The sequence below is a fragment of the Acanthisitta chloris genome, unplaced genomic scaffold (assembly GCF_000695815.1).
Source record: "Acanthisitta chloris isolate BGI_N310 unplaced genomic scaffold, ASM69581v1 scaffold25842, whole genome shotgun sequence".
In the NCBI taxonomy this organism is placed as follows: Eukaryota; Metazoa; Chordata; class Aves; order Passeriformes; family Acanthisittidae; genus Acanthisitta; species Acanthisitta chloris.
In genome coordinates, this window is record NW_008660263.1 from 118454 (window position 1) to 136080 (window position 17627).

General features: G+C 42.5%; 1 protein-coding gene across 1 annotated transcript in view; it reads right to left on the minus strand.

Annotated features, from left to right (window-relative positions):
* Positions 1-417: 417 nt before the first annotated feature.
* Positions 418-17627, minus strand: part of MTHFS (5,10-methenyltetrahydrofolate synthetase (5-formyltetrahydrofolate cyclo-ligase)) — a 19374-nt gene continuing 2164 nt past the window's right edge. Inside the window, exon 2 of the mRNA XM_009069765.1 lies at positions 418-835. Within this exon, the coding sequence (XP_009068013.1) occupies positions 612-835 (224 nt within the window). The 3' untranslated portion in view covers positions 418-611. The remainder of the gene's footprint in view (positions 836-17627) is intronic.

Genomic DNA, 17627 nt, shown 5'->3' on the forward strand with positions numbered 1-17627 from the left:
AACCATATAACAAAGTTATGGAAAACAACTTTCTTTTATTAACAGGTACTCCGTTTAAGACAACTGCAAGGAGCCAAGTAAACAGTCAAAATTGTTGTACACTAAAATTAATTAAGGCTTTTTTCCAATCACCTTTTTTTAACACTTTAGGACTTTTTCTGGCAATGCTTTGTTTTGCTGATGGATGCCCACAAGGAATTCAAGGACTAAGAACTTTTACCACAACAAGTATCTAATTCCAGAATGCATCAAGAACTGTCATTAGCAGACAGGTCGTTTTTAAACTGGAATAATAATACTGTTAAGCACCAAGAAGCTTGTTCCTCAAAAATATTATGAGGAGAAATGGTTCTTACTATAATAAACCGTCACACATTCTTGTTTCTATTGATTCTAGAATCAGAATTCACATCACACATTTGCTAATTAGAAGTAAATCAGCACAATCCTCATTAGTATTACCACACTCATGCTGGTTTGGTTTATTTGTTCAAACACATATAATGTATTTTATTGTTCCCAGAGTCATATATGACAATTAAAAAACCCTGATTGATGGCTCTGCCGTCTTTGGTTGGTCACTCTGAAGGTGGGTTGGTATCAAGACCCTTTCAGCAGTCTTCATAAAGGATTTCATCTATTGAAATATCATTTTCTGTCACAGGCACCGATTCACAAATCTGTTCCTTAAAAGCCAAGGCAATCGTGTAAGGCTTTCCACGGGGGTGTTTCATACATCTTTCAAGATAGGTATCGTAATATCCTTTCCCTCTTCCCAATCTGTTGCCTTTTTTGTCAAACCCAAGGCCTGGCATGAAGATAAGGTCAAGACCACCTGTAAAAAAATGAAATAAACATTAGTGCATGTCCTATGGATTTCCTGATGGCTTGAGGACAACCACATTAACTTCAGATATTTGCAAAAACACAAGCTTTGTGTTTTGCAAAATGCTTCCCTCTCTTTGATCAGATGGAAAATAACTTTGAATACTAAACCTGTAAATTTACATTTTCATCTTATCAACTGCATACTAGATCAGCTGCAAAATAATTAGATCTTGAAAAGCTAGAAGGAAAAAAAACTCCTACATTTTAACAAATTTATTTTATCATTTTAACCCCACGTTTCCAAATAGTAATGATTGTGACTCTAAATCCAGGCAGAGACTGAACTCAGGGAAATTAAATGCAGGAGGAATCAGAAAATCAAATGAACTTCAACATCAGACACAAAAATAGAAAATGAAAATAGAAAATGAAAAGATGTGTAAGAGAGAGAGAGGACATCTTGACACCACTGCAAGATGTCATGAACCTTCTCTCAACCTCCCAAAACCAGAGAGTCTTGAATGCAATATATTCTGAAAGTGGGTATTTGCCCTCCTATATCAAGATCCAGATTTGAAGGCTTGTCTCTTGGTGATGTCAGGTTCCTTTTCTCCCAAAGGACTTTCTTCCTCGGCCTCCAGCCATTTTCACTGCTGTTCCAGCAGCACACACAGACATTCTGCTGCAATTTCACTTCACTGGAACTCAAAACCAGTTAAAAACCTGAAACAAGCTCTGCTAATCACCTGGACAAAACCAGCCCAATCAGTTGGTAAAAGCCTGACAGGAAGAATCCACCAACTAACTCCAGGTAAAATGGCAAGATCAGCTAATCCCTTTTATCTTGCTTTGTTCATACTCTGTGAATGGATGTGGATCGGCACCGCGCCAGGGAGTCACAGCTACAATTTACACTCGGCTGCCCACTTGTTTCAGGAGTTGATTCACACTGCTGCCAGGTAGGCAAAGGAAACAGGCTGCCACGCTGAGTGACCACCAGGCATGGAGGCTGCCAGCATGCAGATCTCCATTACTTATGCAAGGCTTGTGCATTCAATGTGAGAAGTCTTGCAAGGATATCCTCCAAACAAATGAGCTTGGCTGGCCTGGTGCTGACCACTGAACTCAAGAACATCCCATTTACTAGTTTCACAATGCAAAGAAAAGTCTTTTATTTCTTCATGCTGTAGCAGACAGACACTTAAGGAGAGAAGGGCAGGGAGTGGAAAGCCAGCACAGACTAAAAGACAGCTGACACGAGTCTGGAAAAAAAGCAAATACTCTGTCTCAGTCCACTGCTTCTTCCTTCTTACAGGAACAGTACTTAGCCTTGAGCAGCCTTTCTGTAACTAGCTGATGGTACTATACCAGGGCTAGGACCTCTCAAGTATTTTTCTGCTTTTTCTACATCCAAACTTACTCTCTCCTGCCATTTTGGACTTAACTACTCTTACTAGACCTGACTGAGGAATGATGCCCACCATTCAAGGACATGTGTGGGATCATGTACTGGAAAAGCCAGAGCTAAGCAGAGTTTTTCAGTTTACAGGGAATGCCATCTGAGATTGTGTATCGACTCCAAACTCAGCCTAGAAGAGCAAGTTAACAGTACACATAAGACCAACTCATTTGCACACACTTCCCAGGCTCCTGGAGATCTCCTTCCAAACTTCATCATTCAAAGAAGAGTCACTGATGTGAACACTCATCCATCATGACCTGATGACTTAATTAGAACACCGATATAAAATATGCCAGGCAACACAGTGGAAAATGCTTTGAGAACATCAATCTTGCAAATCCAGCATCATATAGCCAAGAAGCACAGCTTTTCCTAGGAGGTCAGGGGAGTAAGAGGAGAGAGTTAGCCAAAGGGCAGACCAGAGGATATTAGCAGTTGAAATGAAAGAGTCTGAGTGTTTTACCATGCTGCAGTCAACTTTTGACTTATAGGACAGTGAAATGGCAAACAAAGAGAAAAAGAGGCCCGAAGGCAGAAGTATGGTCTCCTCAGAAAACAGATGCTATTTTCATGGTATCACCATGGACAACATGTTGGATGTCATGTCTCATCTCAGTTTGCAAGTAAAAAATTTCATTTGCCAATTGTCAGGCCTGTGGAACCTAGAAATCAGCTGCCCATTAGCATGGCCAGTACTAGATTCTGCAGGTCATATCCTCCCTGAGTTACTCCTACTCCTCCTGCTCCTACTTATCCTCTCCGAAATCTGCCTCATAAGCCTTGCATAGGTATTCAGGTTTCCCAGAAATCAGTAAGTACCAAACACTAATGCTGCACAAAAATAAACACACTCTGCCTTACACTGTTTTAGCTGTTTTCACACCAGGTGGGTCTCATGACAAAAAAGCAGGAAACATTTGCAGTTGCTACTGCTGGCAGGAAGAATGCACACGGGGGGCAAATCTGCAGAGTAAAAAGGTGCCATTTCTCCTTACATTTGTGTTGCAGACAGGAAGAAGACAAGTTAGGGGGAACACTATGGCAAGAGGGAAATGGCAAAAACAGTGAAGGGAATAAATATATTTTTTGTGGAGTTTAACTGATAGCACCAGGCACACTTGAGTGAATTTAGATGTATTAAAGCACCGTGTTCTCTTCTGGGTTCTCTAGAGAAACAGAGACTCTTCTAACGAGTGAGCTCCTCTATATCATGGGGCTTTTATGCTGAAGAAGTCAAACAATCTTGTGCAAATCTCAGTATGAAAAATTATGCTGTGAATCCTCTAATAGTTACCCTTATATTTTTCTTCTACTGGAGCACTGTGATACCGACTGCCTTTGCTCTGACTCACAATATGCTGTCTGATATCCATGCAACTCACACTGCACAAGATCTAAGTAAAATGTCAAGCAAGACTATTGGTAGAAAAATGACACAGCTAACCCTTGTAAGGAGCCCAAGGGCAGTTCAAGCAGCATTAGCTCCAAATCCTACATTGGAATCTACAATAAATGGCACACAGCTACTTGGAGCAAACACTTCCCCACCACATAACTTGGGGAGCAACAAAGCCTCTTGTGGTGGCTGTGGCAGTGTGGGGGAAGAGCTGTCACAGGAAGAGAGGTCACACACAGATAAGACCAAGATTGTAGATGCAGATGAGACCAAGATTGCAGACACATAAGATTACTATCAGCATCAGCAATGAGGGTACATCAACAGGATGGCAGATGAGGGTAAGAACATCTTGTCCCACTTGGCATGGGATCCTCATGCTCCCAAGGTCTTCAAGCCCTGCAGGCTTGTTCTGTCCTCACATCCTAATCCCATTGCTCCCATGGACCACTCTGTGAAACGGCATCCTTTTCCCTGAGAAGATAGAGCAGGTACTTGGGCATCAAAGACTGCATCAGGTTTTGGCACCTCGTAAGACATGCTAAGGGAAGTCTCACATTTGCCACCTACTTCTGTCTGTCTCCTTGTATTGTACCCTGTCCCCCACATGTCCAGAGTTGTTAACTGGTGGTTCTTGGATCCCCAAGGATCCTGTGAACACATTCCAGGAACCCAGGAAAACACATCCACAATCAAGAGGGTTTTGCTATAGGTAATCTGTTCTACTGGAAAACTTGCTTGTGGTCTGCAAATTGCTAAAGGCTGAAAACACAGTCTCAAGCAACAGTGTATTGCTCCGGCTTCTATGTATATATCAATGCTTCTTACACACTTTAAGCTACTGGGTATGCCAGTAAGGTTGGTAATTAGGATGACAGTCACCTAATACTCTCTGTATCTATGACATGAGCTCTTGTAGCCACAGCTCCTTCAACTGTGTAGCACCATGCGTGAAATAATATACCCTGACTTATCTATCAATGTGGGCATACAGCCATGCTGACACGGCCACACAGGCTTCATTTCTACTGCTAAATGCAGCACAGCCAGAAAACAAATTGATTTACAGGATCACAGCTGGTCAATACTTTAATTGTCAGCACACTGTCTGGCACTGCCAGTGCAGGTGACACCCATGACTGCTCCAGGGGACAGGATTGCCATGAGCAGTAAAGACAGAAGGGTACAGGTCTGGCTCCTTCAACACTGTGCAGTTCTCCCACACCAACAAACCTGGTTTTACTCCTCCAGACACAGACACAGGTTTTCCTGCCACATGCCAGAATACGCAACACAAGTCCCCAAACTGATGCTACTAACATACTGCTCTGATGGTCTGCCATAAGACCTGATATTATGCAAATACTAGAAACTGGGGAAAGATAAAAACAAAGACCACAGAAGTATCACATGAGGCCAGAAAAGAAGAGAGGGCAAGTTCTGTCTAGTGTGGACAGGACTCATCTGTGCCGCTTAGCCCTGTGTTATTTAGCACTCTAGATGAAGTCATAGCTCCTGAACCTGCCGTGTGGGTGTGCAGGCACACTGGGCTTGCACTGACTTGCATACACTGATGTAGACATACCTTATGTCACAGAGAAGTGATATGACTTGGCCAAGGACTCTGGAAGTGTGTGGCAAAACTACATGCAGGAGCCAGGTGTGCAATCTGTGTGTCCCCAGACTTAACCAGCAGAGCAGATCATTAGCATCTCCTCTCTGGTGTTTTAAATAGGAATACACAGTTTTGCTTCCCCTAGGCAGCCGCAGTGAACCTCCTCTGTTTGGCAGTGCATTTCTCATTACCTTTCATGATGATATCAGGTTTGATTTGTTCCCCAGGGAAGGATTTTCTCCTTTCACCTCATTACATCTCTACTCCTTAATCTGATGTTCCTGTTTGAAATGCCAGACGGCATTTTCAGAAGTGTTCTTGACAATGGTTAATTATAGAAGAGTCCATCAAACTGCACAGATACAGGTCATGTAAAGACTGCTGGGGACTCGTTCTGCCCTCAGAAGGAGCAGCCAGCATGGCCTCTTTCCTCCCAGGTTCGAGGAGGCTCCACCAGCCTGCTGCCCCCCCTCGTGTGGGGTCACTCATCTCCCCCTGCACAGCTTGACAGCCCTAACGGAAGCTGAAACTGAAATACTCTGTCATCCCACCTTCTCATCCCTTGCTGCCACTTGCTTTGTGGACGCAGCACACTGCCTGGGACCCTTCAAAGCAGGAGCTAGGACTCTTTTGATCCTCTTCTCCAAAGCACTGAAAGAGGATGAGGCAGAGGCCAAGCTCCAGCAATTTCTGTGTGCCTGTAAAGAATGGCAACGTGCTTATAAAAGCCATGCTCACAGCACCGACACTGTCTGAGCTCAAGCCTTCAAGAGGTCAACAGTGATCAGCTCTGTGTGCCACTGCTGCTGCTCCTCACAGCAGCATTTGTGCAGTTTGAGCTTCTCTCTGAAGCACAGAAGTTTGTGCAGTGCTTACTCCACCACTGCAAGGATGGCTGGATCCTCCCAGCCTGGTACCTCAGGCAGGAGTGAATTTTTCAGTGGTTGGTTTTGTTTCATCCACACCTTGCTCTGCAGTGGTTGTCAGGGCCTCCTCCTGCTTTGCTTGGATGTAATTGATTATGTAAGGTGCAGGACCAGAAGAATCAGGATAAGAACAGCCTTCTGTTCAAAGGAAAAGAGTGTTCATGTTGCTTTGTGCACCATAAACAATGTCAGATCAGGCTCTGCACAACTTCTGTGGAACTGACAAATACCTGAGAGCTGTTCACTGACAAGGAATGAAAGCTTTGGTTCTTTTCTGATCTAGCAAAGACCACAATGAATTAAAAACCCTTTTTCAGGAAAACCTAACTTTTCAGAATGAAAAGGGTGAAGTAACCATCTGCTGCCTCTGCATCTGGTACCCCAGCACAGAGGGGAAAAGTAACTCCTAATATCTAAATATCAGTCTTGGTGACATGCAGGTTATGAGCAAATGGATTGGAATAACTCAGAAAGTTCTAATTAATGACAGTCATTACTGTAACTTTAATTACTACCAGCATAGTTAGGACTTTTGGGTAGGTGTGTGCTTTCAACACATTCTCTGTAGGGCACAGATCATCATCTGGGTCTGTATTTACACAGCAGCTAACACTGTGGCCTGGGTTAATCACCAGATCTCAAGGAAAACAACTCGACAAAAGTAAATATTTCACTTAGGCTGCAGCAAAACAAATCCCTTCCCCTTTATGGCTTCTCCCTACAATGCCCTGGATGCACCACCTCCTGAGGTTAGTAACGCTCACTATTTCCTTCCAGATGAAAAATTTTCTGCCCTTTGGGAAAAACCTGCCCTTGGTTTCAAGCACAGCATCTCTGCTATTACACATCTCTTGGTATAAGGTCAAAAATGGAACTGCCAGATCTGTTCACTACAGGCTTAATCCAGACCCTACCGAGGTGTGTGGTTCCCGAAGGGCTGGGATTGCTTCCAGAGGAAACAAGTTCTTATCCGCACCAAGCCCTGGAGAAGACAGATACTGCTATATCCCCAATCAAATGAGCAAGGAGACAAAACCATTATCCTTTGCTGCAACTGATAAACATTTGAAAAAACAGTCATTCATCCAAACCCAATACTGTGCACTACCAGTAACACAGGGGACTGCAGACATAAACAGCCACACTGCTTACCTTTACCCCAGCCAGTCAGCTAAAATGCAAATGTAATCCCTTAAAAAGAAAGGAAACACTTAACTGGTAATTCTTATCTGTTTACATGATACAGTATCACAGAGCGTGAAGTCTCATCTCCTTGGAAACCCAAGTTAGACGAAGGATCAGATCCTCAGTTGTTCTCAATCAGCACTGCCCCACTGACTCCCTTCTGCACCAACCCTGGGCACTACATGAAAAATACCCCAAGTTACTGACATGAGCTTGAGAGAAATCAGTTACTTTCTCTTGTACCTATTTGGTGCTGATTGTTCCTAGAGAGCTCTCCTTATGATCCCAAACAATTACCTAACAAGACTAAAAGTTGTGTTTCATAGTAGATTGAAAAAATAGCTCGTTTTAAACTGCAGTCAGCAGCTTTTCCTCCAGGTGTTTCCCCTGTGTGAACACCTTTAATTCTGCAGTACCACCAGCAAGTCTTATTGTTTTCTAACTATTCATTGACATCTGTTGCTTCAGGAGAGATGCTTGCTTTTTACCCAGCACACACCAGCCAAGCACAGGGGTCAAAAATCAAAGTCTCACGTCCACATCTCACAGCCTCTATCCATGCTCTCCTGGTATGGGACACACTGTGAGGCCCTCAGGACCACAGCTCCTCCAGGGAGAAATGCTGTTAAGACCAGGGACAATCACTTGATTTTCATTCTTATTTGTGTATGGGAATTGCAGCTATGGTTTTGTCTCCTTCTGTCTTCTGGAGAACATCTTGTCCACATCCACGCACACCTATAACCCACCTTTTACATTGATACAGATGCCAAGCAGACCATCTCCTCTGCAATCCAGGCGCCCTAGGTAACTGGTCCACTAGCATGACAGAGACAGCTTCTGTTATTACTTCGATAAAATATTTTGCAGAAAATAGAACCATCAGCAGAATCCACAAGCAAGCACTGAACAACTCAGCGTTTATCTGTCTACTCATCCATGTCGGTGCTTTGTGTCAGCATGAAACATTGGTCTCCACAGTTCACACTTGCCCTGATGCAATACAGCATAATAAAATATTTATACTTTTCCCTGAGTAGCTCCATGATAGCCATCAGTCACACAGGTTTAAAACAACTGAGTGGCAGTCACTCTCTCGTTATTAAACCTCAAAAACACACTAATAAAGCTGCCTGATCAGCTCCTGTGCCGCTGAGCTGTGCTCAAGCAAACACCCTCCTGTTTCGAATTCATTTAAACCAAAATCTCACAAATTTAGTGCCAATGCATCTGAAAGGCTTAGTGCACTGCACAGCATCAGCTGGAGGATGCCAGCCCTGCTCAAACAAACCTCTCATGAGTTACCAGGGAAGCTACTGTATAAGGCTAAAACTTGTGTTTGAATCTAGCTGGTTTCACAATGTGGAAAGGCTGTGTGAAGCTATAACCATCACACTCATATCCCCTGAGGTTTAACTTACAGTCAGATGAGGTCTAGTTCTCATTTTCAGAATTCACCAAATAGCTACCTAAAAGAAAATTTGAAAAGTACTTTTCCATTTCACTATTATTCATCAAGTCTGCATAAGCACTGTAAATGAACCATAATCACTCAGTGCCACCTACAAAAATGTCTGGTTTGGAAAATTCAGAGCAAGGGAAAAAAGAGCTTAGGACTGCTCAGTTATCAGCTTGTGAAAAATTACTTATCTGCTCCTGATATTCAGATATGTGAGCACAGTCTGACTGGGAAAACATGGACAACGAAACAAGTTTGGGCAAAGGTTTGCACCTGGGTTCTCCCGTGATTTTAAACCACTAAAAATACTCTGAGACAAGATGTACCAAGGAGCAATTCCAAAGAGAGGACAAATGGCATTACAGTCACTTTACAGCACATCAACATATCTTGTTAAATCAGCAAATGCTAACTGCAAATCTGCTCCTTTAGAGAAAGGCACAAGGCACTGATGCTTGAACTGCTTATGTGGGGATAATGCTGCAGCCTAAAATACAAGGATCTTTGTGTGTCTTTTAAGTGTTTTTATGTCAAATTCTTTAAGATCTTACCCACTACACTTCCCATAGTGTTTATCTGAGCACTCATTTAAATACGGGATGCACGTGCATGTACACTACTTCATTTCTTCACTCTTGGTCCTCTTTTGCATGCTGCTGTCTGGGTATTTTTAAATCAAACTATGACAGAAGTGAATCATTTGGGGTTTTTTCAATACTTCATGCATCACAATCAGTATTTCCAATACCCTTTGACTCACTCAGCAGACACCCTTGCAAAATATGCAGAATTGCTTGTGAAATATAAATGGGTAAGACATCAACTTCTTTATCAGTGCATAAAGCTGAGTCCTGTAAGGAGTGACACCACTTGATGGGAATATCAGGCATGCTTATAGGAAGGGTTTACTGAACATGCAGAGTCAGCTGGTTTGGAGGTGATGGCACCTTCACTGTTACTGTCAAACACGCTAACAGCTGAGAAATCCTGCTCCTTCCTTCACAGGATTTTCTTTTCTCCTTTGAAGCCTGTAGAGTTTCAAAAATTTGACTCTTCCTGGAATCCTACACCTCACTCACTCCAACCTCTGATCTTTTGGGGGAAATTAAGCTGGAGAACTCGTTCTCCTGTGTGTGTGAGTACAATACCTGGATGAGATTTTAATTAGAGCAAACCAGCCGAAATGACACCAATGCTCCATAGTAAGTGTATGGAATGCTGACACCTGCCGGCAAAGGACTTGATGTCACTCCTGCATAGGAGTTTGCCCTCATCTACACCCCAAAAGCTCACTCCCATCTCACATGCACAACAGCCAGAACGAGCAGGAACTGAGTCCAAGTATGATGCCAAACATGAAGATCCTTACAGTGTGAAACATCAGTATGAGTCTCCTGCTCCCTGAAAGACGGTGGCTCTTAGCCATTCCAAGGAATTTCCCACCGTACAGGGGAAATGGACAATGCATTTTGAACCTCAGCAAAGACAGCAGGGACTATCTGTGCCAGAAAGGCAACTCTTTTGTAGCTGGAAAAGTGCTGACCTGATTTAATAGCCCACTAAGCTGGCAGAACACCAATCCTAAAAAAAAAAAGAAATTAAAAAAGTAGCAATTTTCTGCCAGATTCATGAGTTAAATCTGCTCAGCACCAAGTACCAGAGATAGTACCAAGGCTGAGGGGAGCACAGAGCTGGGCACAAGAGAAAGGCAGCAGGACTGTCCCTCCTGGCATGAGCTGGCTGCTAGCAGGGCTCAACTGTCCCACCAAACCACATCTTCAATGCACACTCCCTACACAGGTGGGCAGCAGGAAAAATCTGCTTCTCCTCTTCTCCAGATTATGTGCACAAAGGCAATGAGATGAGCTTGGTGCTGGCTCTTCCTTTCCAAAAATGAAAATAAAAGATGACAAAAATGTCTGTTTGGATGAATTACCACAGCCAGAGATACATGCACATTGGCATTTCCCCTGTATGAGGAGATGTACAGACCTGCCACACTCCAGAAATGAATCTCACCTCTTACCTGCCTTTCAGAGACTCCTGTCTCTAGGAAACAATATGAAGAAAATGACATTGCTGCTGTTCACATTCGCTGGAGCAAAATTAGCCCTCTTTGAAACAAAACCCTGGAGAGTCACTTGCAGTGAATTTAAGGCCTTTGCCTATGTTGGTTTCACTTCTCTTCAAAGTTTAATTGATTACGGCAGAAGTAATCTTTTCGTTGTTTTGCTGAGTGCAAGGAGAATGCTTTCTGCAAGAAGGCAAACATGGATGTGACACTTCAGATGATTACAAGGAAAAGCACTCTTTTACAGCCTTGATGAACTTCATGAAAGCAAAAAGCTGCAGTGTTCCACAGCTCTCAGCCCTCCAGGTTCACTGCAGCATACCCTGGCATGGCCAGTATTAAAATTAAACCACACAGTGCTCATGGTTTAGTCTACACGAGGGAAATTCAGGCCATAAGGACACCAAAGGGCATTACAAAGTGATGCCACATAAACACATGAACTTCTATATTTCAGAGCATTTTTTCAAAAGCCATTCAAAGAAAGAGACTCTTTGTAAGCACGTCCCACCTGTTTCTGAGCAGAAGCACCAGGAGAGGCTCAGCTAAAAGTGTCTGGCTTCACCTAGCAAACTGAGAGCTGATTATGAAGCTGTTTTAGAGAGCTGTGGAAGCTGCTGCAGACACCAAGGGGAACAGCAGAGCCAAGGGGAGAAGGGCAGCTGCAGGGGAGAGCAATCCCAGCACTGGGATGGACTCCCACATCTTTTAACTGAAGGTTGGGATGCAGAAAAACCCTGTAGAAAACTTGCTATCACCTGAAATGCTTTATTTCCAAGGAAGCATTTTCCTAGTTCTCCTTGCCATGGAATAAGCTAGATGGAATAATATAAAATTGTTTTACGGGTCTTAAATATTGGCACAGGCATTTTTGTAATGATGCATCATTGTGGGATACCTGCATGGAAACCAGTAAGAGATCTGCCCAGTGAAGCCGATTTGAAAAAGTGTTATGGTATATACAGAAAGAATTAACATCTCCAGTGCCACTGCATGTATTTCACAGCATTTCTTTACCTGTGCATAAAATTTTCTCTCAAGCATCTTTTTTTTCCCAAAATAACATCACTGTAAAGGTTGAAAGAGCAATGGCTGGAACTCTTAGAGATCTAGAAAGGCTTCTATACGAGAATAAGAAAACAAAGGTTGATAGAAGAAACACAATAGATATAATACAGGTTTAACTAGACAATGAATAATAAGAAGAAAGTAAATCAAACACCCTTATTTACTTCTCATCATGGAAGAATGAAGTATCACTTGAACTGAAAGCAGCAAATTTAAAATTAATACAAGGAACATAATATTTCACACATCGTAGGAACATAATATAATATTAACATAATAAGGAACATAATATTTCACATTACAACTAACCAACCAGTACAACTCACAGCTGTCAGAAGGCAGCTGAGCCAAGGGCTTAATACAAATAAAATTAGATGCTCAGAGGAACGCTCTGAATGCCTGCTGGAAAGAGAAACCAGAACCTGTTTGCAGGGGGATCAGCTGGGGACTGCAGCTGCAGAGGTAGGAAGAAATGTCAGTTACTGCTACACAGCTACAAGTTGTGAGAATTTCTGACTCTTGTACAATACACAATGCTGTATTGCACATCCAGCAATGATGCACTGATCCTGCACTGTGAGGGGAAGCATCCCCTCTCCACGAGAAGATTCATCACCAGAATGTTAATGCCTCACTTGCACTGAATTTGTTCTCCTTATGCATATCAAAATACTATGGCTCATTGTCTCCAAGCAGAAGTTCATTCCAAACTTTAAATCATTTCATTAAAAAATAAATTACATTAGGAGCTAAGCCTCGATTTTCAATTTTGTTTCGTGCCATGCTCTCAGGTTTTCTTTTTTATGACCAGTGTAAAAAGATTTTAAATTATAATCTATCCCTTGACATATTTTGTACTGTAAGTTTTAATCAAGTCTCCCAGGGGAAAAGAAAATCTAATAGTACCCTCAATCACTTTACAATCTTGTTTGGGGTATGTTTTTGGGTTTTTTTCTTAAGCAGGAACATTTAACATCTCTGCTTTTCCTAGACCCATATTTCATTTATTCCAATCCGCATACAGCTCATTTAAATATTCACAGTTACCTCTGAGCATTATTTACAACACATCTTTTTCAGAATGATTAGCATCATTTTGTATGGTCCCATTATGCCTTCACGGACAGCTATACAATATCTAATGGAGCTGAAGTAGCATATTAGACCTTCCCTGTGCTTCAAGCCATAGCATCTTCTCCTCACAGTGTTTTTTATTTTTCAACTTTCATGTGCCTCATATTTCAAAACCCACTTCTGGTGTGTATTTTTGGGGGGGGGGACACACAAACCATTATCTTTTTTTTACATCCCATTTTGTTTTGCAGTTCTAGGTTAAACCTATTCCTCTTCAGACTGTATTGCCACCACTTCAGTCACACTGCTGAAGAACTGTGCTAAAATTTGGAATAACTAAGAATACTGATAGCATCACAAAGCCATCAGTCCTGGCAGCAAATGCAGCCTCTTTGAATGTATGAATAAATAGCAGGAGTTTAAAGACAGGTGAAAGAGTTTCTGCAGACAAAAAATGTTTCTGCAGGGCAAATCCCAATGGCAATATTTCAAATAGGGATAATGGTCACTCAGGAATAATTTCAAACTACTTGAGGTTGTTTGGAACCTAGAGGTAGTATTTTCCTTGCAAGAGGATCACACTTCCCAGCATAATCAGTCCTCATAAACCAAATGCAACCAAGCAGGTAAGCTGTCCCTGTCTGTTTCTGAGACCAACATGTTGTTGGACTTTATGCTGCAGCAAGTCTCAGAGTGTTCTGTAAGTTAAAAGGGGAGAAAGATAACACTACTCTAACCTTAAAAGACAACATTCAAAACGTTATGTGAAAATGAAGCTGCAAGAAGTTGCTGCAAGACATAAGTATTTCCTCATTACATTTCAAATTCAGATCTTTCCTTATTATTAACAATAAATATACTGCTAGTTAAAGTATGGATTATCTAGTTAATATTTCACTAATTATCTTGAAGGTCCAACACAAATACTGTGATCAGTAGGCCACCAAAGTTTCCAGTGCTGTAAACTTCAGGAGTCTCCAAACTAAATTACAATATGGAATTCATGTTTTTAATACATTCATTTCTGAGAGTAAAAATACATTATGCTGCAGTAAAGTAGCAGCAGATTATTCAACATTCCCCATTACATATAATATGCTATATTATCAAGTGCTGACATTTTTCAGCTCGGGTATTCATGCCAAACTGAGGGAGGGGAGGGGGAGGTTATGTTTGTTTTATTTCTGCCAAAATGGTTCACTGGTTTCCAAGAACAAAGCCAGCAAAGAAAAACGATGGGGAAAGCTCTGTTGCTCCATGCCTTGTGGCAAGAACTTGAAATCTTGCTTGTAGTACCCTCTGTGACAATGATGTGGCTTTAGCCCTGTTCAAATCCATTTGAGCTGAGCTTATGCAATGCTGTCAATGTTTGAAAACCTGCCGTTTGCACAGGCTCAGGAGAGACACATCAGGGTGTGTTCTGGGGCACTCTGAAGATGCCTCACTCTCTGTATCACTCTGTACCTCTCCATACCATGACAGGAGGCACAACTGCATGGGTGGCACCACGACTTTCGCTAGGAGCCAGTGCCAAAGGGATGTTCCCTCTATCCTGGCTATCCATTCCCTCCCCACACATGTTGCACTGGTACAGTCACATGGTAAACTGGAACCACACAACAGAGCTAAAAAAGTCCCAAACAAAACAGGGTGGGGGAGAGGAAGAAAATATCCTTCATCCAGAGCAGCAAGCTGATCCAGCTTACCACAGAGAGGCAGGAATAGGCTGAAAACACAAGGAGGGAAAATTCCTTAGGTCAGAATTGGTGCAAAGGCAGAGCACATGGAGCTGCATGCTCAGCTCCTTCTGCCAGCCCTGCTCCCCACTGCAGGGACCCCAAAGGACTTTCATTTCAGTGGCTGCTCCTAGTCCTGCAAGACTGGGAACCGAAACATGGAAGGAAATGATGACTGAAGTTTCACTGATACATTTTCTTAGTCATGACACCCATTTACACAACTCCTCATCATCAGTTTTCTACCAGCCCTTCAGTTGCATCAGTCCAAATCTGCGTGGTGGCCCTGTCTGAAAGAAGAGACTTCCACTGGTGCTGGGCTACTTCTAACCAAGACTGGTTTCCCAGCACAGATCCCAGTGTGGCTTCAGGGCCATCTGTGCTGGCACAGGAGAGGAGGGGTGGGGACCAAGAGGAGGAGAAAGGGCAGTAGCTTATTTAATCAGGCACTGACCAAAAGAAAACAATCACAAAACTATGTCTTTTGTACCGTTTAGTACAAAAAGTACTATTAAACAGAGAAGTTTTTCTAAGCCAATGAAAAAGAGAAAGAAGCCAGCACAGTGTGGAAGGAAATGAGTAACTTGGGACAGGGAATCTTGTATGTCTGGAAGAAGACAAAGCATATGATCTCCTCCCTTTTGGCAGGGACAGCCTATTCATGTTGGCCCAGCTGCCCCTGAAATGGCAGCCTGGGACTGAGAGCAGGAGGAGGGGGGGAATATAGTGAGAAAGGCCAGAGAGGGACACTTGGAGAGGGCGATTCAGAGAGGCTAGGCAAAGAGCAGAAAGATGGGAAGGGACATTATGGTGGCAAAGAAATTAAAGATTGGAAAAGGAGGTCTAGCCCAGGGCCAAGACAAGTCTGGGAAATTATTGTTTTGGAGGGAATAGTGCAGAAGCCATAATGTTGGAAGAGTAAGCAAGAGTCTGTGGTCACTGGGGGCAGCTCCTCTGCACAGCTCAGGCTGGAACCAGGATCCTGAGTCTCTGCTGCTTCTCCATCAGCAAATACCACTTAACATCTTTAAGTCACTGAACGTTGCAGTGATGAAGAGCCCACAGAGAAATGAAGATCTCCATCTCCATCCTGAGGTTTGAATAATGCACAGTAAAAAGGCCTCCAGCTCTAACCTGAGCTGAGAGAAAGCAAATGACTGAGCAGGTTAGTGGCATTCATTAACAGCAAGCAGAGTCCAACTTCTGCATCTTTGAAAGATCCCAGATCATTGCAACTGGGTTCATTTTTGAAAGAGCTCAGTTCTGATGTGCAAGGACTATGTGATAATGTACTTAATGGCCAGGGCAGAATTGACAGAGATTAAGAGGCTGAATGAAGTTTGCACACATAATCCTATTTCTTGTATTTCTTAGAAAAGCACATCCCAATACATTAGAGTAATCAGATTCAGAGCCATAATTTCTAATAACACTTCATTTTTGGGCCAAAGAAAAACATCTAGGCCAAACTCCCTCTCTCCATCACCCAGGTGAATGTTTGAAAAGTTGTCTATAATTTATTGCACACCTTCAACTACTAGTCAGCAGTTAGTTCAGTTAGAACATTTAAGCATAGTATTTGCTCAGATCCAAGCTTTCCAGATGAGAACCCTCAGCCCAAAGTTGGCCACCTGCCTCCCATCTAAGAAGGCACCTCCAAGAATTTTACCATTTGGAGATACTCAACCCAGTCTTTTTGTGTGTGTTTGTCCCATCTCTTTTTCAGAGGAATAACTTAGTTTTTCATAGCTCTCAGAGCAGGTTTAAGTAATAATAAATAACATTACAACTGAGGAAACCCATGTCCAGCCCACTGAATCACACCACCTCTCTAAACCACACTGAAACTAGAGCTGCTGGGGAAGTGTTCTTTAAATTTCTGTAGGAGTAATGACAAAAAGCAAACAGGGAGCATGGGTTTATCTGATTCACCTCTTCCAAAGTTGTGCAAGGTATCCACCCTTCTGTAAACAATCACTGCAACCTGCCTGAACTTTCATCAGAAGTATTACCTTGGGCAAAACCTGATCCCAGTGACAATTCTACATGGGCAAGGATACAAATAGGATTTGGTACCTATTAAAAAAACACCACTGGCTTACTCCAGAAGTTGTGTAAGTCTATCAGCAGGTATAGCTGGCTATGAACCAGGTCATGCACATACACACACTCCTACTCCAAACAAAATATCTGAACTTCTTCCACCTTTTTTTACTTAGCTACTGTGCCCATTTAGCCTAAAGACAGCAACTTTTCATATGCCAATTAGTCACCCACGCCAAGTAGAGAAGATGACAGACTTTCTACTACCAAAACTGCAATGATCTGTGTCTATGCCAACATGGTGTAACGGGATGTACTGCCAAGATGGAGAGAGGTAACCCTGGTCCAACAGAAAAGGGACCATCTCCAAGAGGAGAGGTTCATGCCTATTCAACACTGCCTGTGCATGCTACCAAAGACTGGGAAACTCTGTGCAAAAATTATACCATATTTGAGCTATTCTTCACAGTAACCATGCCTGAAGTTTTAAGGACAGTGTGAATTTAAGCTTTTTGTCATGCAAAATGAATACACTCAGAAATGACATGACTTATTTATGTACCTGCAGGGTATTTCTTGGAAATTACATAGCAACTAATGCCAGCAATGGGAACATTACTAATGTAACACCATGTTATCTCCTTATAACAATGTAAATGCCTCAGATCACCACTGTATTTGATAACATCACTGAGATAAATGTGTCATCCATGCATAATTCCAACTCTGGAGGATGGATGTAGTAGCAAGGCAATTTGCATTCC